We start from the raw sequence: 27,256 nt of genomic DNA, 5'->3' as shown, positions 1-27,256 counted from the left end.
CTGTAGAGAAGCTGCTCTGCATTGAAAGGAATGGTGTAATCTTTATGAAGTGTGCTTTTGCTTGATTGCAGAAGTACCTTAACTGTTGTGCTGTGTTGTAGCCATTCATGTGTCCATCTAACATTGAAGTACTGTTGATACTGAAGGGCTCTACATGGAAATGGAGGAGCAGTCCCACAAACAGTGTTCCATGTGATGTCCAGGTGCTGCCATGAACAGTCTAGAAAGAGCAGCGATTATGAGAACTTAGAGTTTACACAAAGCATAAAATATAGAAGGTTCTCTGGCAGATTATCTACATTCTTGACTCTTAATAATCAGTTATTTAAGGAAAATGCTGCATCTCTGCTTAAGAAATTCTTACTATAGAACTCATGCTCAAAGAGCCCCTTCATGCAAGTAAATCTATAAACAACAAATGAGGGTGCTCTTTCTCAGAAAGCCAAACAAAAAAGAAAATAATGCTGCTTGTTTCTTTATTTTTGCAGTTGTAACATATCTCCTTGCAAAATTCTGTGCTCATTTACAAAACTTATTTATTCAAAAGAAGCAGTGTTGATAATGAATTAAATCATGCATTTATATTAAGCACTACTTTTAAAAAAACACCCCCCTCAAAAAAACCCCAAACTTACTTGGGAAATGCCAGAATTAAAATATCCACATGACCTGACTTCATTCCCTTTGGACTTTCATGTTAGGACTACTTTGCCTAACTATGTGGCCACATATCCCCCTGGCTGCTGTCATTTAGCTCATGAAACACATGGTGGCTGCCAAATGAGCAGCAATTCAGTGTCTTGTTTTCTCTTTTGCTTAGTGTGAGGTGATTAATCTCAAACATACGCAAGCAAGATAGAATAATTACCTTGCAGCCATTCCTTTAGCTAATGGTTTTAACAAATATTCATGTGTTTTGAAAACAGAGGTGTAAGAATAGCATCATAAAAAGGCGTGGGTTGGAAGGAAGCTTAAAGATCATCTAGTTCCAACCACCCCTGCCATGGAAATGCTATGGAGTAAAATATTTTGTTTAAATTTCATTTCAGTTTGCTTGGATAGAAGTTACTATTGCATCTCAGTTTTGTATGTGGGTGTATAAATAACATGAATTTTTTTAAACCAGTTACATCTACATTTTCATCCTTTTCCAGTCAGGCTTGACCCTTTCTTATCCTCCCTTTTCCAGCAGGTCAGTGTAATCCAAATCCTGTTTTTCCCATTTGATCAGTCCATTTATTTGTCTCAGATTTTTCTAGTTTTTAGTCATCTTGTCCAGATGATCTTAGTTTCCAAAGGCTGCAGGCATTAGGGCTTTTCAAAGAAGAGATTACCAAAGTTTTTTAACATGAGGAAAAACTGCACATTATTATACTCTTGTTCTTGTCAAGATGTTTTAGCTGAAGGTTTCTAAACAATAGCAAAAGCCATAACTCTACCTGAGAAAGTGAGACATCTCCCCTTCCCCACTCCCAGTTGCAATGGGTTACCATGGCAGTTACAAGCCTTTGCAAATACAGACTTCTATAAGATGGTACCTCAAACCTCCTGTCCCACCTATAGTTATGTTACTAACATAACAGCACTGAAGTTCCTAAAAGCATTAAAGTATTTTTGGACATTAGTAAGTTCTGTGAAGTTGTGTGATTGCTCCTCTTGGCTGTGTAAACACAGTACGGTTCACATGGCAGGGCAGCCAGCCAGTGCTGGCATGATGCAAAGGCCATGAGTCAGATGGTTTTGCCTTAGGGCAGAGTACCTTCTTCCTCTCTTGAAATCAATTGATGCTCTCAGGAGTACACACAGAAAGCATTTAAAGAAGAGTATGTAAATATTTGCAATCTTTGAAACAAAACTTTTATCTGTGTTTGCATGTAGGATCAGGTTCTTTGCTGATACAGGAAGACTTGGGTCAGTTCTGATTTTCTCTGAAGTTGTGGAACAACTTTGCAGTTTGAATAGCATGAAAAAAACTAACATTTTTCAGACTGAACCCTGACTAGTTTAATAAATATATTTTATAATGTGATTCCACTAACAAAGGACATCATTGCAACTGAAGAACATGGGAATGGAAAGGAGCTTTGCATCTCTTTCCAGGCTTCCATATGTTGAGCTCATTTTACACCCTTTGCTTTGTTCTTTGTTCTTTTTATTTCTCATTAGCACTTGTCTTCTAGTCTTTTACTGCTGTAGTATAGGGGGATTTGAGGTTTTTTGGTAGTGTAAGTACACTGTTCCTGAAATGTTTTCCATTTTAAAGCAAGATTATGAGTTTTAGCTATGCCAAACCATATAATTCTCATTTTATTTCTATTCCTCACTCTTTTAATTATTAAGACACTCTTTTAACTATTTTTGAGGCCTTCTATAATTTACTTCTGAGATATTTAAATGTTTATTGAAGTAGAGCTTAAAGAAGATGTGGCTGAGATCTATATACAAGACTTATATAAGACTTTATTTTACTGACAAGTCAAATCAGAGTGAAGAAAAGTTATCTTTTATTGGATGAGATAGCTGTATTTACTGAACTATATATGCCCAGATATCTTGCAACTTTATTTACTTCAACAACAAAATGTAATTTCCTTAAACTATTGGAACTATACACAATCTTTCATACAGCATGACTCTTGCATAGTCTTATATGGGGAGTTTTCTGTAGGAGTTCCTTGTACTGATGCAGCTGTTAGAGCAAAAACTCAAGAAATATATATTAAACTTCTTTATTTTCTTTTAATAAAGGCTATATGTGTGGGCTCAGAAGGTATGCAGATCATGTATCCTGCAATCTTTGACCAACTACTGGCCTTTGTAGAATTTTCCTGCAAGCCTCCACAGTATGGACAGTTGGAAACAAAGCACATTGCAAATGCAAAGTATAATCAGGTAATTAATTAGAAATCTCACTCGTTTCACTTGGCTGATTAATCCAATTCAGCTTCAGATATAGGTTGTCCAGCAAGATGCATTTGTTCAATCTATAAAAATTTAACTGCATGTTGCGTAGTAAGTTTTTTTTAGATACTTTTGTTATCTTCTTTTACTCCCTTTGCATTTTTTGTTGCTTTTATACTTCATATTCCTTCATGTAGGAAAGGTCTGGCTTGGACACCAGACAAATGTGTCTGAATTGGTACATGAATTAGTCTAAAACAATTTGTCCTTCAAGAGATAATAAATTTAACACAGAGACATGATAACTTTGAATGGAGAAAATTCCCTCAAGCTGCAGATTTTTGAATTGCACGTGCTGTAAAGAAATGGAACGTGTTCAGTAATTCTTTTTATCTGTGTACACTGCTGTTCACTAAGCATGAGCATCTGATTCAGTGTAATCAAAGAGGTAACTATTATGTATGTATTAATTCTTCTTATTCTGTTTGTCCTGCAACACAATGGAATCACACTAGATACAACTATTTGCACCGGTGAGTTAAATTTCCTTAAAGATTGTCCTAATGTAGTTGTCTTGCTTAGACTGCAACATTTCTCCTACTTAAATGTACTTTACTTCAATGTAGAGTACATTTTCCTAGCCAGACTATGTTGTATTTGCAGTTTTGTGGCTTGGACCATATTCTTAGCAAACCTTGCATGCATTAAACTGAGAGATCAGTGCAAAACATACACTTTCTGTTCCTTAATGAATATGTTTTCATACCTAATTTAGTAATTTACTAATTCCTTTTCCTAGGCGGAATGGGTGGCATTGAATTATGTACCATTTGCAGAGAGATCATTGGAAGTTGTGGTGGACTTATACCAAAAGACAGCTTGCCACAAAGCTGTGGTAACAGAGAAGGTTCTTCAGAACATTATTAAGGTAAAAGTTTGACCTGCATGTGCTCTGAATTTAATGAGATTATACTGAAAATCATGAGTTTTATTTTCAGCTAGTGTCGACAAACGCTTCCTGAGAAGCCTCAAACTGTAGTAAACAGATTGATATTTTATGAAGATGAGCAGCAGGGAATAATTTCTTTTGAAGCTGAAAGGCTATTTATCAGTCTGTTTGTACTGTTCTTAGCTGGGTAATGTAAGCATCAGTATTTCAGTGTTATGATAAAAATTAACAAACGTGTTAGGCCCCAAAATGTTCATCTTAGAAAGTGTTATGCACCTGAGTGTGGTAAGTAGGTGCCTTAGTAAATATGGCATTGAAGACCAAAGCCCAGTTTCTGTAGACTGGCATAAGAACTTCTGGGATGTATGCTGTTACTTTTGATTTGCTTTTAATGACTTCATGTGTCAATGCATCTCTGAAATGTTACCTAATACACCTATAATACATAATAAATGTAGCTAATATACCTTTAAAGTGAAATTGTCAAATGCTTCACTTTCTTGACCATTCAATTTCAGCAAAAAATTTTAGTAAATAATAGAAGTAATATTTTCCAGAAATCTGGAAAATAAGAATGTGTCTGACCTGACTTGTTTGCAATGACTTGGCTGACGTTAGGATTTTCCTGTATAGAAATTTAGAAACCTGAATGTGTTTAAAACAGGTGATATTATTTGAAATCTGTTATGAATTAAATATTTGTATTTCAAAGTTAAATAGTTGTTTTCCATTTCTGTTTTAATGGGATTGGTGAAACTGATGGAAATACCACTTTTTTGTAACATTTGCAGTTGAAAACAATAGGATCTATTATGATATATGAAAATATTTCTAAATTTCTTTTTCATGTTTTTAAAGCCCATGTTGATTTTGGAATTAGATTTGACACATATGACCAAAAGCAGCAGAAAAAAAAGAAGTTCTCTTTATCTCTAGAGTCTGGCTGTCATGATTTTTTGCCATAGAGAGTTAATTATAATTGACTGTCTTGTGAGAGTCAGAATGAGTCTTTCCTCCTTTTGCTTTCCTCAAATTAGAGACTGCACTAAAGGCATGGGGGGCATACATACAGTGCCTGAATTTAGTCACTATGTATTTGAAATGTCAAGTAAATAATTGGTTTTCCAAGAAAACCAAAAACTTACTATCAGGTTCTAAAGTTTGACTAACAATACTAAAAAGAATGCATATACGTGTAAATAGTTCATATGCCTAATTTAAAAAAAATATTAATGACTTTGTTTTATAGATACTGAAGATGACTTTCTATCTAAAAGATTTAAAATTTGCTGTGCTTTCATCTGCTTTACATTTGAGTTGTATTGTAGCCTTTATCTTAGAATTTTACTAACTGTTCTTACTTTCAAATTTCATGTGGTTTAACAGTCAATAATGACCAGATTTCTTCCAGTGTTTATGTTCCAGTGTTTAAAGTTCAACTTTACTAGGAAAAATTTAAGTGCAATGAGGCTCTTTTTCTTTACTGTGGAAGCACTTGGGATGGCTTTATAGGGACTGAATTCTCCAGAATACATTTGTGATAACAGACTGCCTACAGTCTCTTATGTGTTAGGAAAGCCCATTTGTCAGACTTGGCAAAAATGGTGGATGGCAATACAGAAAAAGAAAATTAGTACGTGATTTCATAGTGTAAATGAAAATGGATCAATTCTGACTCCTAAACTTGTACTTGGCTACAGACCTTTGCTTTAGCCAGCTGGTATATGATAAATCATCTTCAGAACTGCATTTGTAAAAGGTCATCTCATATACTAGCAGAAAAGGTAGGGATTGTGTATTGCCATCTATGACAGTGTCCTCCAAGATCTTGTGCAGAAACTTGCTGTAATCTTAGATTTGTCTGAGCAACTATAAATTTTGCTTTGACTTTCATTTTGCAGACACTTAGAATACCTCTTAGTCTGAAGTACTCGTGTCCTTCTGAAAGCACATGGAAGCTAGCTGTGTCCTCTCTTCTCAAAGTTCTCTCCATTGGACTGCCTGTTGCAAGGCAACATGCATCTTCTGGAAAATTTGACAGTATGTGGCCAGAGCTAGCAAATACTTTTGAAGACTTTTTATTCACAAAAAGGTAAACACTGCTTCCTTTTTTTTATTTTTAAAGGAAAATATTCATAAGTAATTTGTTCACTGTATGTGTCAGTAGAGCTATTTGATATATGAAAATTATTTTAATGAATGATGGAGAAGAGGTAACCAATCTGCCTACTTCAAAAAGCTCTACTTTTAGAAAGTAGTACAAAAAGCTTCAATCAAAAGGTGAAGTGTAAGAGCAAGAAAGAGCTCAGCTGAACTCTCAATGTATGGCATAGTCTTTCTGAACAGGACAAGGAGCTCTGTATGGACCCCAAGGATGTTTAGTCTAGATTTGATAAAAAATTGCTGATATGTACATAATTTGTTCCTTTCTTCACTTTGAACAGAGTTGCAATGGTATTTTTTCTAATTAACAGCATTAACTATATGTATTCGTCTTGAGTTCCATCTTGAAATACTTCACTTACTGTGAATTTTTGAAAAATATTTAGTACACTGCTGCTCACTTAGAAGCCCACAGTTATGTTATATTTGTTTCTACCTAAGATAAATTGACTGCACCTTAATAATTAACCACACTTGATTTATGATACTCTTTGAAAAGTGTAGTTAAATAGTCATATTTAGGACTATAAAGATGGACAGATTCCTCTCAAGAATGAAACACGTTCTCAATCAACAATGGGCAGGCTGAGAAAGTCCGGAAGTGAAAAATAGTAATGATCAGAGACAGACAGTTTAATCACAGAATCATCAAATGGTTTGAGTTGGAAAGGCTCTTAAAGATCATCTAGTTCCAGACAGCCTGCCATGGGCAGGACACCCTCCACTAGACCAGCTTGCTCAGATCCCCATCCAGCCTGGCCTTGGATCTATTTGTTCAAATAAAAGACTATAACATTAGCAAAACATTGTAAATTTTCAGAATATAAAAAAAGGTTGCTTCAGAGAAGAATTTCTTTGTCGCTTGGCAATGGGTAAAAACTTGTTTCAGTACAGCAAAGATTTTCTAGGTTAGACACTAAGAGAATCTTTTACTCTAAGGAAGGTTAGGTATTTTAGATAATTGCTTAGGAGTGGTATGGAATTTCCATCTTCTGTGGACAAGCATCTTTTAGGGGTATTTTAAGTATATCTAATAGTGTTTTAGAATAAAGAACAAGGTGGAACATGAAAAATATTTTCAGTAACAAATAAATCTTTCTTTTGAACAGAAACCAGTAAGGTTCTTCAGCGCCTTACACTAATATGCTGTGTGTTTAGTTTTGAAACACACAAAAGTCAGCAACCAAACACAGCTGTATTTACTAATCATGGATAAATACCAGCTTGCCCAAAACAAACAAGCAAATAAAAAAAATAAATACCAATGAAAATTTATTTTAGAGACACATGTGTCGCTAGTGGAAATGCATAATAATGAATGGGTTTGGAATATCATCAATAGGATTACCATCAATAGGATGGCAATCAGGTGAAAAACCTTCCTATTGTTTTTGCATTTCCTTGAAAAAAATTATATTAAGTAGGAGGACCTTAAAATAGAAAAGGTCATCCATGATGCATAAAAGGCACTTCAATCATCCAAGTTTTTATTTTATACTTCACTGCTTCTTTAATATAAAATAATTTTTGCAGTATCTTGCTTGGTTTTCTTTTCAGCTGGAGTTAGTATTCTTGCTTCAATTCTGAGACAGGCAGTCCACATCAGTTAACACCCTATAATCTATATCATTGTAGAGTGATCAGAATTCAAATGAAGGTTTTTCAGGTTATTGTAGAAGAATGTATGTTCACTTAAAAGTTGCTTTGGAAATACATATTACTATTTGTTGTAATTTAATTATTCCTAAATATTTGCAAAGCAAATTAAACATTTCTGTTTTGCATATTCTTAGCTGTACAAGACTTGTACTGCTACAGCTTACTGGTATTACTTGTTCATAAATTCAGGGAAGCAAAATTATCCCAGCTCTTTAGTGTAATTCAGGATAATCCACTATCATCTGCATGACTTCTTGGCCAAATCTGTTTGTCTATAACAAATATGTTTAATTTACAGTGAGTGATTTATACTTTACTTGAATATTATTTCAAACGTAGAAATTTCATCTTAATGTGTTGCTTGCTAGAAACTATTACTCTTTATGTTAATTCTAATACCTTTTGTCATTTGTCATGTATGGACAAATGCTCTCTGGAGTTAGAAGAAAAAAATAGTACCTGTGTGAATATTTATGATGCCTTACGATGTCTGTCTTAAGCCTGGTTTTGCCTCTTTAGCACCAGAGTGTATACTGTAATTTAACATACAAAGTGTGTTTTAGAGAAATTTTTTTCATCCTAATTAAAGGTGTCTTTAGAAAAGTGTAGGCTTTTTTTTTTCACTTAGAAACTTTAAAGTTTAAATTAATTTAAAGCACTAAAAATAGGCCAGTATCTTGTAGAACCACAAGGCTACAGCAAGATAATTTGACCTGTTAGTATAATTAATGGCCACTATCATTATGGTTTCCAGGCTTCTTGTGAGTAGATTCATTTTGCTTATGTAGTTGTATTTTGTGTGGCTACAGAATGTCTGGGGTTGGTTTTTTTTTTACCTCTCTAATGCTCATCTTTTTCTAAATAGCAGTTTGCCTTCCAAGTGTATGGTTGTCCTACATACAGTTAGAGCCTTGTCCCTTGGTATCTTTAGGATAGATAGATGGACTTTCTGTTCTCTCTATCAGCCTGAGCCTTGTGCTCCTAAAAAACACTAAAGCTGAAAAGGGAATACATCTTCCTCATGCCACTAGTCAGGACAATTAGTAATAGCAGTCATTTCTCTTCTTCATCCTCCTCATTCTCCTCCTCCTCCCCATGTTACTACTGAAGTGTATCTCTCTCACTGTGGTGCAAGGAGGGCTCTAGAGATAGCTGTGGAAGTTCCCCACATTGAGCTAATTCTCTTCTGATTTCCTTTGCTAAAATCTTTCTGCACTCTGTGCAAGATGCTATGAGATTACCCTTGGCAAGTAAGGCAACCTGTCCTTTTTGGTTTGAAATTTGCTAAATTCTGTCTTCTAGTGATTTATAATTGCAGTTTACTTAGTGTCTTAGATTTGTAGTTGTTCCACTTGTAAGGAAATTGGATTCAGAATTTTCAAATTTAATGCGTGCTTTCATTTAGTTTTGTATTTCTAATAGAAAACATACGCTAGTCATAGTGGTGCCTTATTCCAGGGTAATTTGAGAGAATCTATTCACTGTTTTGAAAATAACAGCTAAAATTTATTGCTGAGTTGACATGCATGTCATCCTTCAGGTTGCACGGGAAGGCAGTGAGAATGTACTTTCCAGCTATCCATATTAATCCTTTATTTAAGAACAGCTAGATGGTATAGAACTGGTTTTGTTGTGTTTCCTGATTTATTTATATTAACAATGAGTTGTGCTTTTTAAAATTCTGGAACTACTTCCATTTTTGTCCATAACACCAAATCAATTAACCAAGCCACAACTGAGAAGAGGAGAGTGGTTTTAGTTAGATTTGTGACTTGTAAACTTGAATTGGTTTTAGTAACTCTGCGGAACCTGTCCAAATGGCTTTACTGCAGCTGTGAGTCAGGTCATCTCTGGTGGCTTTCCAACTTGCAAATGTGTCACATAGGACAGGAATGTTATTACATTAGGTGCAGGAGTGTACAAATCTTACTAAGACCAGCATGGATTGAAAAGGTTTTGAAGCACAAAGAATTTGGGAAATGCGGTTCAGTTGACTCTCCAAGAGGCTGACAGTGAGATGGAGTAACCCCATTACCACATTATCTGGATTTTTAGCATCCTCTATCTAACATGTCACCCCTTGTGACAGGAATAGTTAGATATATGCAGTTAGACCTGAATATGGTTAGAACTGAAAATCCACTTTCTTATGCTGGTGTTCTGTAATTTTTCCTAGGCTCTTTGTTTCAATGAAACTGGAATGTTATGTCACAAAATCCCCCTTTCTTTTCTTCCATTGGTCTTGATACATTTTCATACTCCACATTTTCCACTATTAAATGTTCTAGATGTTCTGTGCAGTTGTCTGTCCAGGCTATATGCAAAGCTAGGTAAAGGGCTTCCTTTTGTACCTCGTCTTCAGATCTTTATTCTCAAAGATTGACTTAGGACTACTGGGATGGTTCTAAATATGAAACATCTGCATCTTTGTAAGACTCACAAAAACCTTAATGCAGTCAGTCTTCCTAGCAACACTGCATAACAGATTTGATTAGTTTTTTTTCCTTTAGCTTACGTTAAAATATGCCAGTGCACATTGCCTTATTTTTGTATGCATGTTCTCCAAGTTTCTACCTGGCTGAGCATTGGGTAGAAAAATGAAATTATTTCACTGATGTTCTAAATTTTTAACCAATATTTGAAACATTTTTCTGATCTAACTCGTAACTCTTCTCGTCACCGTGGTCCTAGAAATCATATGTGTAGATAGCCTAATATTGCTTCTGGCATTGAAACTGAGTTGGCATTGATTAGACAAGAGGCCACTGTAGTTTGAACCCTTAAACTAAAGCTCTGTGAATAGCTGTATTTAAAATAGTGTCCTACCTCTGTCTTTTGGATAGGAACAGAATTTCAAGACAGCTATGGAGCTTAAATGAGAGGTGATACTCAATGATGTTTAAAAAGTACAAAGCACAGCAGAAATTCTCTCTGCAGCTTTGTACAACAAGGAATTTCAAATATAGCCAGGAGAGCCCAGGTAAATGAAAAAGGAAAATGTTACTGTCAGAGCATTAGTGCTTTCTAAGACAGAAGTTTCAGCTTTAAAAAAAAAATTAGAGCAAACTACAGTTGAGGTGACTCAATAATCTTGATTTTTGTCATAAATCAAGACGACATTTAAAATTAATACATTTCATATAACTTAATTTACACAGAATTGTCTTCCAGTAAGAAGCTGGTATGTTTATTACTTCATATTGTTCTTCTTTCCCAGAGGCTTTCATAGAGGCATGTCAAGCCATTATATACAATAAAATTCACCAAATATGTGTGTATGTGTATATATATAATTTATTAGAAGTCTATGCTCACATGAGGGAATTAAATCAATACTTTCCTAAAAGATGCTTCTGAGCAGAGTGCTGTGCACAGCAGGGCTCTGGGTGCTTGTTAGGTCTTTGCTCTTGGCTCTGAAGCCCTCCCTGTTCAGTGGGCAGGGGCTGGGAGCTCTGTACTGAGGAAAGTTGCTGCATCACACTCTTATCTTTCCTGGCTCCTGACTCTCCAGTATGGTTTGGGTATGTTGTGCCAGAACAGCAAAGCATTTGGCCCCCAGATGGGTGTATCCACATAGACAAAAATTTATTTATTTGGGAATAATTTGCTACACGAACAAATATGTACCATAATCTTTAGTAGGTAAGGTAGATCAGGTGTGGATGACTGGGCAGAAAAGCCTGAACACCTCTTTAAGTAAACCTCAGCTCAGAGAGTGAGTCATAAATTGGAAAGTGTCAGTCTGAAATCTTCCCATGTATTTCAACATGACCTGCATTTCTATGCATCATAATAGCTTAAGTTATTGTTGAAAGGTTTTGCATACTGAACACCTCGGTGGGTTAGAAAAGGTACTGATTGAACAGCTACTTAGTATTTTATTTTATTCTATGTTTTCAAAATAAAATTCCAAACTTCCTGACACAATACACTTCCCTAATACACAACCCAGTAATAAATACAATAATTTAATATTTTATTCTTTGTGGTTTTTTCTAGTTGTACACATAACACATGTCCATTTCATAGATAAAGTAATGTAGACTTTATCTGTGTAAAGTCTCTTTGAGGAGCAGAGAAATATTTATTTTTCAAGCAGAAACGTGTGCATACATAAAACGTTCCTAATTGTCAAAACTGAAAATTAGCTGTAGATGTGAAGACTGATCTTCAGTGTGTTATGCTAAGTATTCAGAAGATGGGAGAAAAAAATGCCCATCTCAGAAAAATCTTCTTCGTCTTTGTCAGCAACATACAGGAGCACTGGAAGAAAAAATGTCCGTCAGCTAAACTAATCAGATTTGAATGAGATTTCAAAACCTTCAAGGTTCTTAAACTTTTATTAAAATTGGCAATGGGACAGAGGAGGCAGGCCCAGATGAGTACCCTTATGAAGACAAGATTGGCACACGTCCACAGTCCTATCCTGGGCAGCTGCCTTGCCTGTGAGCCTGTGCTTAGCTACCCATCACAGGGTCTGTTGAATCACTTCTGGACATTTCATCTGAAAATAAATTCATATATATAGCTAATGAAAAACCTCCAAAAAAGCTACAAAACTATTGTTTATAAAATGGGTTTTTCTTCTAATAAAATTCATTAAGAATGAGAACAAATACATCATTTCAGTTAGCAGGGGAAAAAGACATAGTAATACCCCATTAATGAAAAATGTTCCATTAATATAGAAGAAAATGTAAAATAAAAAAAAATGTAAGATGTACCATTGGAACTCAAAGGTATTTTTTTGGCATAGTGAGTAAAAAGTAGTTGCTCAAAGGCCCCATCCAACCTTACCTTGTGATCATTAATCATTACCATATAATAGTACCAACTTGATGCATTTAATAACTGTAAATGTAATGCACTTTCCCATATCTATCTCCTTACACATATTGTAAATTTGAAGTATAACGCAGTATGTTTATTTTTAGTACACCTCCTGATAATCTCTCAATTCAAGAATTTCAGAAGAATGAGAGTATTGATGTTGAGGTAAGGAGCCTAAAACAAATAATACTGTTAATTTTAACAAGTTAGTGGCATTCACAAGTTGCATTTTGTTCTGAAATAATTTCTTTAAAAGTTACCCTTTCATTACTTTTTCTGTGATACTGTTTTTAGTTTTGAAAACAAGACAGGAAATTCATAGGTCCAGAATTCAGCTGCTTCAGGATGATGCAAAAAGTAGGAAGTGGGATGCCAAAAAGTATTTCTTGTCATCTCAACTTCAAAACAGAATAGACTGGCTAAACCTGAATGCATTTCTGACTCTAACTCATTATGTATCCTTATTTATGATGTTATTGCTGAACGTTTACACTGGTAATTGTAGACCAACAGAGAAAGCTGACAATTAAGCCTGAAGTGAATGCCTTCTGTGTTGAGGGGGTGGTCAGCAAAAAGCCATTTTTTCTTAGACGTTGTTGTTAAGATCTCTTCTCTATACTGAGAAGCTTTGGCATAAAAGAAGAAGCTATGTGTAGTTTGTGTAGCACAGAGATCACTGTATGTTTAGTTGTATAAGGCTGAAGAAAATTAGGAGAAGATGATACCTGAAGTAAGGAGGGACTTCTTTCACTCCAGGACAAGAAAATGTGGCAGAACGGAGATTAGGGGTACAAAGCAAAAGGACTTGCAGAGAAGACACGGCAGTGTCTGTGATTTCATCACGTCTCATCTTTCCAGAGGGGTGGCTGGGACACAAAAATATCTGGATGAAAAGTGAGAGTGGTTCTGCTTGCAGTGAGCAGAACTCTCAAATCGAATGCATTAATTTATGGAGATCTAAACCAATTTTGTTCCTGAATGGGAGCATCACGACAAGGATAGAGAGCATTTCTGTTAATGTGTACTGCCTTAAGCTCGTTTATGTAATTAACATACTTGTTCTGCTTTGCAGATATCACATTGTCAGGGATGGGTATGTGAGTTAATGTCATGGAGAGGATATTGAAGTGGGGTGGAGGGAGAGAGAGATTCCTAATGTTAGATCTTCTCTTTTCAAAAACATAAATTCTACCATACATTCTACAAATGTCATTTGAAATCTGATCAGAAACTCTAGCAAAAGTGGTAGTGGAAAGGTTTTTATTTCAAGTTTAATGTCCCATGCAAGACCACACTTTAGGACATATCTGCAAATTTTAAATGTTAGCAGTAGAAGATTTTGTGAAGTCTAATTAGGCCTTTCTCTCTTGTTAAATGTTTCTTCATACTAGATTTACAGTATTTAGAAAACCTATATAAATATATGTAATTTATTTTAGGTGGTGCAGCTTATCAGCACAGAGATACTGCCATATGCTAATTTTATTCCTAAGGAATTTGTTGGTCAGATAATGACTATGCTCAATAAAGGCTCAATACATTCTCAGTCATCCTCCTTTACAGGTATGGTACCTGAATGACAAAAATTACAGTGTTTAAATCTACTAGAAAATAATTAAAATGTTGAGTGTGCTTATTGTGATAAAGACGTGAACTTCCCTGGCATGTATTCAGTACAGACTGTTTGATATCCAACTTTTAAAATAAATTATATTTTTTGGAAGTTGCCAAGCTTTCCTTGCAATTTTTAAAAAATTGCTTCTTTACTGCTTGGACAGTATCATATTGAACTTGTGTTACTTTTTACATAGTTTATTTTCCTTTGTGCCAGTTCCAATAATAATTTCAGACAGTTGTAAGACAGACATCCTGTTCTTAAAACCTAAATGACCCTAGCGTAACTATATGGTGTACCTAGCCGGATACCTTCTCTGCCTTTAAGAAAAAACATTTGTAGGGGTTTTTGGAAAGATGAAAAAAATGAACATAAGCTGTTACATAGAAAAATACCTAAATTGTACAGTTCCAAATATGAGTATTTATGATGTAGGATTGTTTGCTGTTTTTTAATTATTTCATGTATTTTATAATTAAAGTAATGTCAAGTATGTGATATGTTACTGAGAATGTGTCATAAGTCATCTCTTATGTTCAGAACTATTGTGATTTTTGCACAGTCATTTTTTCATAGAATGTATTCTTAATATTTGTTCTTATCTCTGTTAATACTTTTTAATACTAGAGTGATAACCTTTTCTCAGCATGTAATAAGCAGATTGAAATGCAGCATCATGCACAGTGCACAATTGAAATGCATCATTTTACTTTGACAGAAGCCGAAATAGATATTCGAATGAGAGAAGAGTTTTCTAAGGTGTGTTTTGAAACACTGCTCCAGTTTTCATTCAGTAATAAAGTCACAACTCCTCAAGAAGGCTACATCTCTAGAATGGCACTTTCTGTGCTCTTGAAAAGGTCACAGGATGTATTGCATCGCTACATAGAAGATGAGCGATTGAGTGGCAAATGTCCTCTTCCACGGTATGTGCGCTGTCTCTAGAAAATAAAGGTATTACCAGGACTTTATGAGAAGAAGTTTGCATTCAAAATATCACTTAGTCATGAAAAAAATGAGGTGGGTAGGAGAGAATGAAATTTAAAAGGTAGGGAAATGTTTAGGGGAAGATATCTCAAAAGAAATTCTGATACCCCATTAAAAAAAAAAAAACTCTAAGTAACAACGGTCATATTCTGTGCTGTTAAAATGGTTTTCAGTTACTGAAACAATATTTCTGATATCTCTAGCATTATCTTTCTGAAATCTGACTTCACTTTATTCCCATTAGAGCTATATGTAGTTTCTAAATTGAGAGGTGAGCAGAATCTCCTCAAAAATAAAACCTCCAAACAGCAATATTGGGAATCATTAGTCAAGTAATTGTTCTTGAAATGGAAAAATTGGATCAGAAAACGAAGAAATTCTTTAAAATGGGAATTTACTTGAAATGCACTTCACTTCTGAAGGTTTTGATCATGAATGTGGAAATTGATTATCTTTGTTAGCCTTATCATATACTTTGATAGGAGTGTATCAGATTCTCTGGGTCTGGATTGAAGGCACTTAAGTGCCTTGTAGTTCACATTCGGACTTAGTTTATTGTTTCTTATCAGTGAAACACTCTCACAACCATGAGTTCAGCAGTGTTTCATTAGCAAGGCACAAAATGGCTAACTATCTCTTGTTACAATGTCTTCTAAGACTAAACTATCCAATTAAGAACTGACACCTAGATTATTTTCCCTTTTAACCCAATAACTGATCCCTGGAAGCCCGCAATGCAGACTTTTCTGTCCAATTACACCCAAACCCACGAAGAAGAAGGAAGAAGAGGGTAAAGAAGAACAACCTGCCTCCACCCTAAAACCTCCATCTTCCTTCATATTTATTTCTATATTCTAAAATACCGAACTCTTAAGTTTTCCACCCTGTGGTATTACACGCTTCTAACCAACTACACACCCATAATCCCGGTACTGTCAATCAATTCTGGAAGCCACCTTCACAGCCTCAGGTCAAATGCAGTGCTCTCTTGTGGGTCTGTGCCTTTAAGTACAGAAAGTTTAAAATTCTCAGCATCCAGAATTCCAACAAGTGTTTTTAGATTGAGATTTGTATGGTGTTACTGTTTCCAGTATCAAAGTTAAAGCTGTCCTAGATGAGACAACAGCAATGATAATGGGAAACTTTTTCTATAAAATTTACATTCATGAAACAAAAACAAGTAATTGACTGTTTGCATTTTTTTTCATTTGTAGGCAGCAAGTAACAGAAATTATATTTGTTTTAAAAGCTGTCAGTACTCTCATAGATTCACTTAAAAAGACTCAACCTGAAAATGGTAAGTTATTGTTAAATAACATTGTTCTAAATAAGGTATATAGGTATTCTATCTGTCCCAAAGATGTATTTATTATTTCTTTTAGTAGTCTTCACAGAAATTTGAAAAAAAAGTGTACTCTGTAAGTCAGTATTCTGTAATTCTTTGTATATGTAGGTGACAGGTAGATGGCAAGAAACCCCACAAAGTTTCTTCAGTATGAGTAAAAGTATAAGGACATAAGAGTATATGTTCCATAAAAGAGAAAACGTCAATTTATAGTGTCCTTTATTAGATAAAGCTTAGTGTCTTCTGAAAACAAAGAAAAAACCCCATTCCAGAAAATATTAATGGAATTCTTAAAAATATGAATCCTGGCTAGATCCTTTTTTTCCTTCTCATGATACCTTTTAAGGTTGTTATGGATCATGTTCACATGGGCACACTCTGCAGTTAAAGGGGTGTACAAGTTAAATGCATGGACAAGCTGGTAGATACTTACACTCATGGTCTTACTTTCCCTCTCTTCCTGCACTATTATTTTCTGTCCCCTGGACTGAGCTTAGGTCATTGATGCCTGAGTAAATGGTTGACAGATTTATTTAAAGGGCTGAATCAAATGCAAGACTTCAACTTAATTTATAATTACCTATCCTGTTCCTCCCGTAAGCTGCACCTCTGGTATATGTGGGGAGTTCTTGGAAGGAAACTTAATCATGAGTCTTGGTTAAGTCCATTGTATTGGACTCTCAAATTCTGACAGAATTGTGTTTACAACATTTCCCTCTACCTCCCTGCTTTTGATATTAGAAGGAGCAGAAAAAACCCAACCTTTATAATCCCCAAACAAACAAACAAACCAGCCTTTCCAGAAAAACACAGGCAAGTGGATTTCTGGAAAGGGGCAGTGCCTCATTTGTATCATCACTGAGCAGCCAGAGTTATGATGATGTGGTTTCCAAGGTTTCATGGCCAAAGTGTGCAGGTAGAACTATGCCAGGATGCATAAAACCTTTTGGCTAACCCTGAAGCTAACTGAAGTGCTGCTCTGGTGGGTCTTCCTCTTAGAGGAGCAGAGAAGCTGACTCAGCTGGACTGTGTTCCCCACGTCTCTCTTCCTGCAATGAGAGACATTCTTCCCCTGGCCCATATGCAGTAGTGCTTGCCAAACCTCCCACACACTTTCTTAGCAAGAGAACTACTGGACAAATTGCAGAATCACTTCACTCCCACTTCTTCTACCTTTTAATAATTTTATTTATTTAAGATAATTATTAATGTCTGAAGCCAGGAGTTCTCTTTTGAAAGCAGACCTAAAACAGAAATAACCAAGGAAGCGACATTATAATAAGAGTCATGCTACAATGTTTGATTTTACTTGTTGGACTAACAAAACTTTACCATGGATATTTTTTGTCTTTGTCCAGTGTTTTTACCTTAGCTTTCTATAGCTCTTGTAATCTGAAATGATCTGAAGTCAATAGAAAATCTCACTGATGGCAATTTTCCAAAAGTGAAATGTGCATCCAGTTCAATTTTCTGTCAATAGCTGAGAAGAGCAGGCAGAAAACATGTGTATTACAGATTGAAGTATTATCTTAAATTTGTCAGTTCTTCATCCCAAAGACACAGTGAAGGACTCATATGTAGAAACACAGGTGTGTAGCACTACTTTAAGGATATTATCCCATATGGCCTCTGGCTGCAGCTGAAAAAACAAATGGTTCTCCTGCAGAAATTCTTTCCTGTATCTGAGTGCCCTGCATGGATGCCATAGTACAGCATTAAGTACCTATGTTTAGGCACACTGGGAATCTGCCATTTCCTAGAAGGTATTGGAAAAAATCTGTTGTCATATTTGGACAGTGGTGATTCAGTCTGTTCTTTTCTTCCCTGCAGTTGATTCTAGCACATGGGCACAAGTTATTGCCTTGTACCCGACTTTAGTAGAATGTATCACCTGCTCATCCTCAGAAGTGTGCTCTGCTTTGAAGGAGGCACTGGTTCCCTTTAAGGACTTCATGCATCCACCAGCAGCCAAGGTACAGAATGGAGAGTCTTGACCCCATAAAACTTCTTTTTTATTCTTGAAGGGAATATCCAAAAATGTTTGCTCCTGGGTGAAGTTTCTCTGAGGAAATCTCTTGTGACTAGTACTTTGGCAACCAGTGCTGACTGCCTCTTAACTGTACTAACAAGAGCTCAGTATGTCGTGAATACAGGCTTTATCTCAAAGGTTCCAGAGTGAGTAGCAGTGCAAACCTTTAATAAATTTAATTGACTAGTTGGAATCATTTATAATCTAATGTACTTGCTACAGTATCTTGAAGTGGTGATTGAAAAGTGGGCTTATGTACAGCTTGTTGTGTATGTGTTAATGATGTAATTAAAAATATTTCAATTCAGTCAGATTTATTAGGCTGGTGTTTTGCACCCTTTTTTGAAGTACGAATTGTACTAAAATTTTATGCAAGATGGTACTGTAACATTCCATATATCTGTAACCAGCCTTTGTAAACAAAGGGAACTGATATACTTGTGTGTATAATAAATGGTACAGTTATGTATAAAATAGTTGCATTTATTATTTAAATTCTTTTAAAAATATTGATAATGTCAAATGCTTGAAAATGTATTTATTATGAATAAGTTGTATGCTTGCATTTTTACTTACAGTTTGCCTTCTAAATTGCCAGATATGTTCATTCATATCTGATCATGTTAGTTTTTGCTTAATTGAATGTATCTTCTTTGTGGCCATTGGACATCTGCAAAGGGTCATATAACAAAAGATTGAAGCAAGCAGTCACAGTCTGCTGATCTCAAACTTCAGAGTAGTTGACCTGAAATAAGTTTGAATATGCACAAATCCACTGTAGCACTTCAACACTACCATACCTCACTTCATAATAAATTTGTTTCAAGATTTTTGTTCTGCTTAACTCTATCCATTTTTGCAGTTGCAGCCTTGCTTTAAAAAATAAAACAAACATATTTGAGGGTTGTTAGCCTTTTTTGACCTTCTTGGCAAGTATCAGAGTCTTTGAATCATGACCCAGAAAAGACAAGTTCAAATATCTAAAATACTTGGCTGTGATATTTTGTTCAATAATTTTAAGTGTCTTTTGAACCCAAAAAATTTGTTTAATCTTTTAATTATAAACTGTGTCTGATAAAAACCATGAGAAGTGTATTTTTGAAGATAGATACTCAGTTAGAAATGCAGTAAAATTTGTCATTAAATAAATGTGAATTTGTTTCATTTTAAAATAATACACAATTGAAGCAAACCACTTTTAATGGTATTGTTTTTAAAGTTTGTGATCTAGCATTTAAACTCTTATTTAATGAATTTTGATTTCAATAATGTTTCACCTGTATTCACATTTTTAATCTGTGATGTGAAGACACAAAGGCCAAATGTGAAAAAAAAAAAGACAGGTGCCTTTCTATGGATTTCAGAGCTTACCTTTAGGGTTTTATTTCTTCAAGTCTTTTGTAGATATTAAAAAATTGTCATGCATAAGAAATGGTATTACATCTGTTTGCTTTGCACTTTCCTCGCTCAATGAACACTGATTGGTACATGTGAATAGGTGTAAAAGCTGTAGAAGCTTCAAGCTGAGGGTGTGATGAACTGGTCAGGGTTACCCTGCATTAATAATGTTCTCCAGGCAGTTCTTTGGACAGCTTGCTCCCACAAGTCTCCAGTTTATGGTCCTTTTTAAAAGCTTTCTGTTTCAAGTATGGTAAATATTAAAGAGGCTTCAAGACCTTGCACATTTCTGTCACCAAAGTTGCATGGGATATAATTGTCAAACCTGAATAGTTTTAAGAGAATACACAGTTTACATGAAGGAAACAAATGTTTCTTCTTAATAGAATTTATGTCAAAATACCTTCTCTGGAGGAGCAGTTCCAGGATACTGCAGAACTGTGTCTTATATAAAAGTAGCAACATCATCCATACTCTGAAAGTGAAAACCTGACAACTGCTCTCCTAATTAGTGGAAGATAAGTTGAGGTCATTAAAGAAACAAACTGTAGGCCAGGAAAGAAGGGAATTAATTTGTTTTACAATATCTAGATGTGCAGTCCAAGCTATGAGTGAATTTGTTTCTAATTAGTTTTGAATGGATTTTTCAGTGATTTTTTCATTGAGGCAAATCTTCATCTTTATCTGTAATTCAAAAAGGGATGCATGAGTCTTTCTTGACTCTAGACCCTAGACTACCTGTGAAAATTGATCTTCAAAAGATTTTGAAATAAACTACCAATCAGCTAACTTACCATCCTTTCCTCTTAATTACAAAATTAATATCTGTGCTATTTGAGGCATGTTTTGGACATGCAATCTGAGGCTGACTGTATTACTGCTTTTTTGTATTCTGTATAAATAGTTTGAAAACTAAAAACAAAGCTCCTTAGCTTAGAAAATGTTTTGACTAATTTTGTTTGTGAACAAAAATTATTCCCTTTGCTGTGCCTTCTTGTCCAACACTCAAATATTTCTTCCAACTTGAAATATCAATGTCTTTTTTCTATTTGTACTTTTTGCTAAGCATTCTTAGGGCTTCTTTGAGGCAAGCAGCATTTTTGAATATTTAAATTTCACATTTTTACATGTTTCTAGCAAGGTAAATCTTGTTCCAGAAGAAATTGAATTAATTTAACGTTACCTGTTGAGTAGACCCATGTCCAAGTTCATTTCAAGTCCGTAGGGCTGCTTAGTCAAGAGAATTAAAACCTGTGGACATTTTCAGGATGGGGTCTGCAGTGTGTCGCTGAAGTCAGCTAGAAAAGTGCTACAGCTGACTGTGTAGAAATGTGTCAGCTGGAAGTTAGAAGATAAGAATTAATTGCTTATTAAATGTAATCACAATCTTCACCTTTTTCCTTCTTGTTCACAACTTTAAAAAAAGATGTGGATGGGAATCCAAAGAGAAAATTATAAGATTATTAGCACGTTGATAGCAAGACTTTGCATTACTTGGGGAAACTTGCATGTCTCAGTGCTGTGACCACTGCTTTAATGTACATGAGGATTTAAGATTGCATAGTAACTGGTTATGAAAAAAGAACAGATGTCTCAAGCTGGGAAGTTCTTACAGAAAGTCTTATCCCAGAAGTAATCTACAGTAGTTATTTGCTTATCATCAGAGATGGTTATCTAAGTGGACATCTGTTTTGTTCCCTTGTACATGAGCCTGCTTCTCCACCTGCTTTATTGGTGAGCTGTGGAATGTTACTGGACATTAAACCACATGAAACACATGATCACTGTTAGTTATTTACACGAGTAAATAAGAATATGTCTGTGAAACTTGAGTAGTTTATCATTGTACTCTGCAGATGGAATTCTTTTTTTACCGAGGTTGAGTTGTTTCTTCTTGCCAAAAAACAAATCTTCTCATAGCTGGCCTTGAACTTTTCACGCAGGATACTTTTAGTGAGGCTAATGCCTTTCTTTTCCTCACAATGGCTAACACAAGTACTAGTCATCAGTGTATTTTGCAGAAACTCATTTAGAAGCTCAAGATACAAGTGTTCTTGTGGGGAGGGAGGAGGAAAGCGCATTTTCTACTTGTCTGTTTCTGTACAGCTCATTTCTGTGTCTCTTCACTAGCTGTTCACCTCACATTTGCAGCTAGCTACTCATTTTCTGTATGCAATTTGTGTGTTGAAGTTTTTGGTTTGTTATAGTGATGGCTAATCACAAACATCAGAAATCTACTGCCAGTCTATTGCTTGTGCAATTGGTATGAGTAACAAAGATTGAAGAAGCTTGAAGAAGCTTGCCTAAAGAGGGAAACAGAAGAGAAAATGGTTACAAGTTGTCAAATTGACTGAGCCTGAAGAATTTCTTCCTGGGATTTAAAGAACTAATCTGAGTAACCTCAGCATTTTTAAGATCATCTTTGTGGTGTCCTTGTATCTGTTAAAGAGTGACATGCTAAAAATTATCCTTCTTTTTCTAAGCTCCTTATTTAAGAATTTATGGCTTGACTATGAAACAACTGATAAAAAGGATAAGATTCATCTGTGTGTTTACTGTGCTAACTACAGGATTTCACTAGCAAGAGATGAGACTATTCATTGCTTGAATTTACTTTATTATCTATGTTTAGAGGAACTCTCACATAAGCTTATTTTTATGATCAGTTTGATAAGCTTTTTTTCCTCCATGTTAACACATGTGTTTCCACTGGTGATCCAGATGCCTGCCTTAAGAACTTACTTCATAAATAATCTCATTTATCAGCAGCGTAGTTCTCTTTTCACCTAAAATATATTCCTTATGGAAAGAATGAGTTAAGTACAGCTACCATATTTTTCTTCAATCAAAAATATTGTGATGTTGAAACATTCTCGAAGGCATCGGCCCCTTTGTCTGTTTTGTTTTCAGAAGAGATTATCAATAATTAGGTAAGAAGGGCAAGCCCTTGGAAGTCAGGTATCTGGCACCTACACAGTTTTGTTACTGAAGACCCCGATTCTGTGCAAATAATATCTGCCTTAGACTTGACACGAGTCTCCAGTGGTATCTCCGAAGCTGAAGCTGCTTGAAGACTGCAGAAGTTCATGAGGCTGTGGTGGCTGGAAACTTGAAGCCTGATATCATTCAGTCTGATGTTTTTAATGGTAACTCTTTCTTACTTAGAACAATTAGTTTCCAAGGAATTGCTTACGTTTCTGGCTTCCTTGCCAGTAGACTCGCACTTCTGTCCCACATCACATCAAAGACCAGTGCCTAGTCGTGAGGGGTGGGGCTGAGAGGCTCCATAGAAAAATGGCAGCCAAAACTGGATTGCCACCAATTCAGAGAGAGCACAGAGAGCAGTCTGGTTTTGATCAACCTCTGTCATGAGAAAACATGGAAGGGGACAGAAATATTAAGTGCATCATGCTGCTGGGATGTACATGTACAAAGAACTGGTTTCTGGACTACATCACAACTATTACTTGCAGATCTATTTACTGAACATCTGTTCATGCCTCTGGGCTTGGTGAAGCATTACACAGTACTACCTTACCACTAAAATGAGCTCCAGAGTCTACACAAAGTACTGCCCTAGAACAAATGAGGAAAGATAAACATTTATCTTAGAACAGACTTGTTTAAATTAAATATTTTCTCTCAAAATACAAAATTGATAATGTCTGTTACAGCTGTATGCACTATATTGTTAAAATTTTAAGCATTTTTGTTGCCATAGTCTCAAAGAGAATGCACTGAACTAACTGATGAAGTAGCATGAGCCCCTCCCTTTTTATAGAGTGGGAAGCAAATTTTTGAAGTACTAAACTTCAGTCTGATAGTAGTAGCTCTTTCTTGCAGTTTAGTATCACTTTAACCAATTCAATTCAAACAACTAGGTCAAACTTGGAAATGGGTTAGGAACTGAACAACTTTCTGCCTTTTTTTCCCCTCTTCCATATACAGGATAGACTTGTGAAAGTAAAATCTGCTCTCTCTAAAAGCTGAAGGCAGTGGCAACCAGAAACAATTAGTTCTGTGCTCTTTGTTAACAAGATGTATTTCATGGATGTATTCAATACTTTTAAAAGAGATCAATCTAAGAATGATTTTGAATGCCAGTTTTCATATTGCACTTTGAATCCAAAGAGATCTTGTCAAACGAATGAAGTGTTAAATTATCAAAAAATGTACTCAGATGTTTTCAAATAAAATGTAACCATTAAGCATCTAACAAGCGATGTAATCTTAGCCATGTAAAATGAATTCCCTAGTTTTAAAAAGTTACCAGACTTAGTGGGACTATATTTAATTGCAAACAAACATTTAAATAATTGCTAATGAAATAATGATATTTTAGAGGAGATGTATGTAGGTGCAAATGTAGTTTCTTGTTTATTTAAGTCATTATTAAATAGAAGCTGCTTTTGACAGAAATCATTCCTCCTGTAATAAACTTAGGCAGTATGGAATGTCTGCTTTGAGATGAACAAGTTAGATTTCTCTTCTGAGATCTAGGTAACTAAAATTTTGAGGTCTACCACAAGATTAACTAACCTGGCTTTCATTTGCAGTCAGGGAAGACAAAATAGGTAGAGTCATTCCATCCTAAAAGATCATCTAAGCTGCTATGTGGAAGTGACAGTTCTTGCTACCAGAGCATAGGACAACTTCCTTAGGCTTAGGCATCTGGTGTTTCATGGTGTTTTTTTAGTTTACTTTAGACATCTCAAAATGGAGAAGATGAGAGAGCCACAGTAAAAGCAGTTGACTTTGCTGTTGCAAAGTGTCGATGGTGCTACAGTTTTTTTGAGTTCCACTAAGAGCATCTTCTTTGTGGCTTTTGTTTGTTTGTTTGTTTGCCTTTTGGGTTTTTACCTATCCTTTGTAAGGGCTTGCTCTAAGGCTTGTCTGTTTTTACCCTGGGTGAAGATAATGTTCAAATATTTATCTGTTGTACCCTGTGTCTGCAAGGGACAACATGCTGTGACTTCCTTGTAGTCATGGCATTAGTCTAAATAATTACATGAAGAGTTAAGAGATCTGCAGTTATTGTTAGTGTACAAAGCTGAGCTCTTTTTGAGCCTTAAATTCTCCCCACTACTGATCCATCTCGGTTTTCCATTGGTTTCCCAATTTGGATGACCACATGATGTTACTGCTCAGGAAACAGAACTAACCATTTCCATTACTGCTACACTTTTGTACACTCGTCAGATAATTTTTCTGATTGTTTTACATACTACATTTAACTGCTGCTTTTTTCACAAGTGTTTCAAATCAGCAAGGTTACATTTACTTCTGATACCGTCCACTTGGGTGCCTGAATTATTTTTGGCATTTGAATTTCTCATCTCTTAGGAAAATGAGAAAATAATTGGCAGCAAACATGAGTTCTTTGAAAGTCCCTGCACATTTACTCTGTTGGTAAACAAAACTTGAATTACTGAAAGTAACTAGAGCTCCCATCCTCAAAATCTTTTAGAGCTTTGTATTATGGCATGAAGCAGCAAGGTGGGTGTTTCCAACAAACATTAGGGATTGAAAGCTTGCAGATTGGTGCAGCCTTGCATATTTCCTAACCTATTAGGTAATTTTTCACTGCTTTCCAGGATCTACTGTAATAGATCTTGGACTTTTTAGATAAATGCAAGTCAAAAACCATGTGTAGGTCTTTTGATTTGCCATATAATAAACTATGATGTATGCTGAGTATCTGCCAGTAGTTTGTACTGATATCCAACTACAATTTTAAAAACAATTTCTGTTTAGACATGATAAATATTTCAATTATTTAACTTACCAAACTCCAAAAAGAAACAATATTTTACAGTTATCTCCCCTTCTTATAATGAACTTATCCAAATGACATGGTTTGAATTTACATTTTACTTTAGCTCAGAAGTGCTGATTTGCTTCAAATAGAAATCGCTAACTCCTTGTCTAAGAAACTTTCTAAATATTCTCATGATATTAAGATGAATTTCAGTCTGTTAATTAACACATATAAAATATACCTTAATTCAGGAAAATAAGTCATTGAGATGTGAAATACTAATAGTCTTGTGTAAAAGTTGCTTTACATTATAGTCTAGGTGGCCTTAGAATAGAAGGGAGCACATTAAAGAAAAAAGGTAAAAATTAACCCAGAATTAAATAAAAACTTTAATATTCTAAGTTTGCAGGATTTTTTCCACTGCTAATATATTTTGTAATATACTTTAAAATAAGTCTGATTATTTAATAGGAAAAATAGCATTAAAGTATCTAGCTTTTGTTTTTTCTTTTTAATAAACACTTAAATGTCCCATTTTTAAATTGTATTTCTTTTTCAGAACTGAGTTTTTAAGTGTACACCAACTTAGTTAACTGAGTAGGAACGGAGCATACATTTCCTTAGTGCATCCATATTTGCAATGCTTTGCCTCTCCTTAGCTGACCTCAAAGAATACAACAGTTAAGTCTCACTGTCTCTGTGAGAAATATGGATTTACAGAGGAAAACAGGAATTGAGAGAAAGCAGTCTGAAGGAGATCAAACAGTCCCTCTCAGAACCACAAGTAAAGGACTTGGAGTTACTGGATGCTTCTGTTTCCTCAGCTGTAGAATGTTCTTTAACGTGCCATGTGCTATCAAAAACACGTGAACTTCAGATCACCTCATCATGCACAATCTCTTAGCATGTGTTCTCCAACAGAATGTCACTGGTTTAAATGTGTTTTAAACAAGTGATCAGTGATCTGATTGTGCCCAATGCTTCATGTGTGTAGCAACTTCAAAAAGGGGGAGCTACCTAATTGTAATGTATTTTATCTTTGTCTCTAAGGTGGCAATGTTTTGGCTCCTTTCCAGTGCGACTTTCTCAACTGCAAATTTGTTGCAAGTTGTCATAAAAGGCATCGCGTTTCCTTCTTAACCCATGTTGTGGAGAGATATTTGCATTAGAAACTTCAAGACTATTGTCCGTATTCCTATTTCCATATTCTGCACCACTGATGTTAATACAGTTTTTGTAAACACAATAACACATTTTAATTTTTACACTCTTCCAGTGTAATCCCTCTGGTGTGCCGGTAGCTGTTTTTTTCAATAGATTTGTTAACAGATGTGTTGGTGGCGAAGAACAGATAGAACAGTAAGAACGTTAGTGTTTGTAACTTTCGTGAATCTGTAATGAGGTGCACAGTGGGTTTCTTTGAGGTCAGTTTCTGTGGAATAATCGTCATGGAGTCTGTTTACATTTAGAAAGAAAAGAGCTTCCGAATTAGAAGTCCAGAGCCAAGGAAGGTACTGTGTGTACCCTGAAAACCCGTGCCCGCTGTGCCTCTCGGGCTGAGGCGCTGAAATCCCCGCCCCGAAGGGGCCCGTGCGGCGATAGCCCGGTGGGTGGCACGTTCG

General features: G+C 35.4%; 1 protein-coding gene across 2 annotated transcripts in view; it reads left to right on the top strand.

Moving 5' to 3' along the window:
• The window catches only part of MON2 (MON2 homolog, regulator of endosome-to-Golgi trafficking), a 52,941-nt gene extending 33,268 nt beyond the window's left edge, over positions 1-19,673 (top strand). Inside the window, exons 26-34 of one of the 2 annotated variants that reach the window (XM_005419245.2) lie at positions 2,749-2,892; positions 3,417-3,434; positions 3,701-3,829; positions 5,752-5,942; positions 12,607-12,667; positions 13,942-14,065; positions 14,836-15,043; positions 16,319-16,401; positions 18,280-19,673. In XM_005419245.2, the coding sequence (XP_005419302.1) occupies positions 2,749-2,892; positions 3,417-3,434; positions 3,701-3,829; positions 5,752-5,942; positions 12,607-12,667; positions 13,942-14,065; positions 14,836-15,043; positions 16,319-16,401; positions 18,280-18,443 (1,122 nt within the window). In that variant the 3' untranslated portion in view covers positions 18,444-19,673. The remainder of the gene's footprint in view (positions 1-2,748; positions 2,893-3,416; positions 3,435-3,700; positions 3,830-5,751; positions 5,943-12,606; positions 12,668-13,941; positions 14,066-14,835; positions 15,044-16,318; positions 16,402-18,279) is intronic. The other variant, XM_005419246.2, reaches the window with a different exon arrangement.
• Positions 19,674-27,256: the final 7,583 nt, after the last annotated feature.

This window comes from Geospiza fortis, unplaced genomic scaffold, assembly GCF_000277835.1.
Source record: "Geospiza fortis unplaced genomic scaffold, GeoFor_1.0 scaffold166, whole genome shotgun sequence".
Classification (NCBI taxonomy): domain Eukaryota; kingdom Metazoa; phylum Chordata; class Aves; order Passeriformes; family Thraupidae; genus Geospiza; species Geospiza fortis.
The sequence above is the reverse complement of the archived record's forward strand: the minus strand, read 5'-3'. Positions and strand labels throughout refer to the sequence as shown.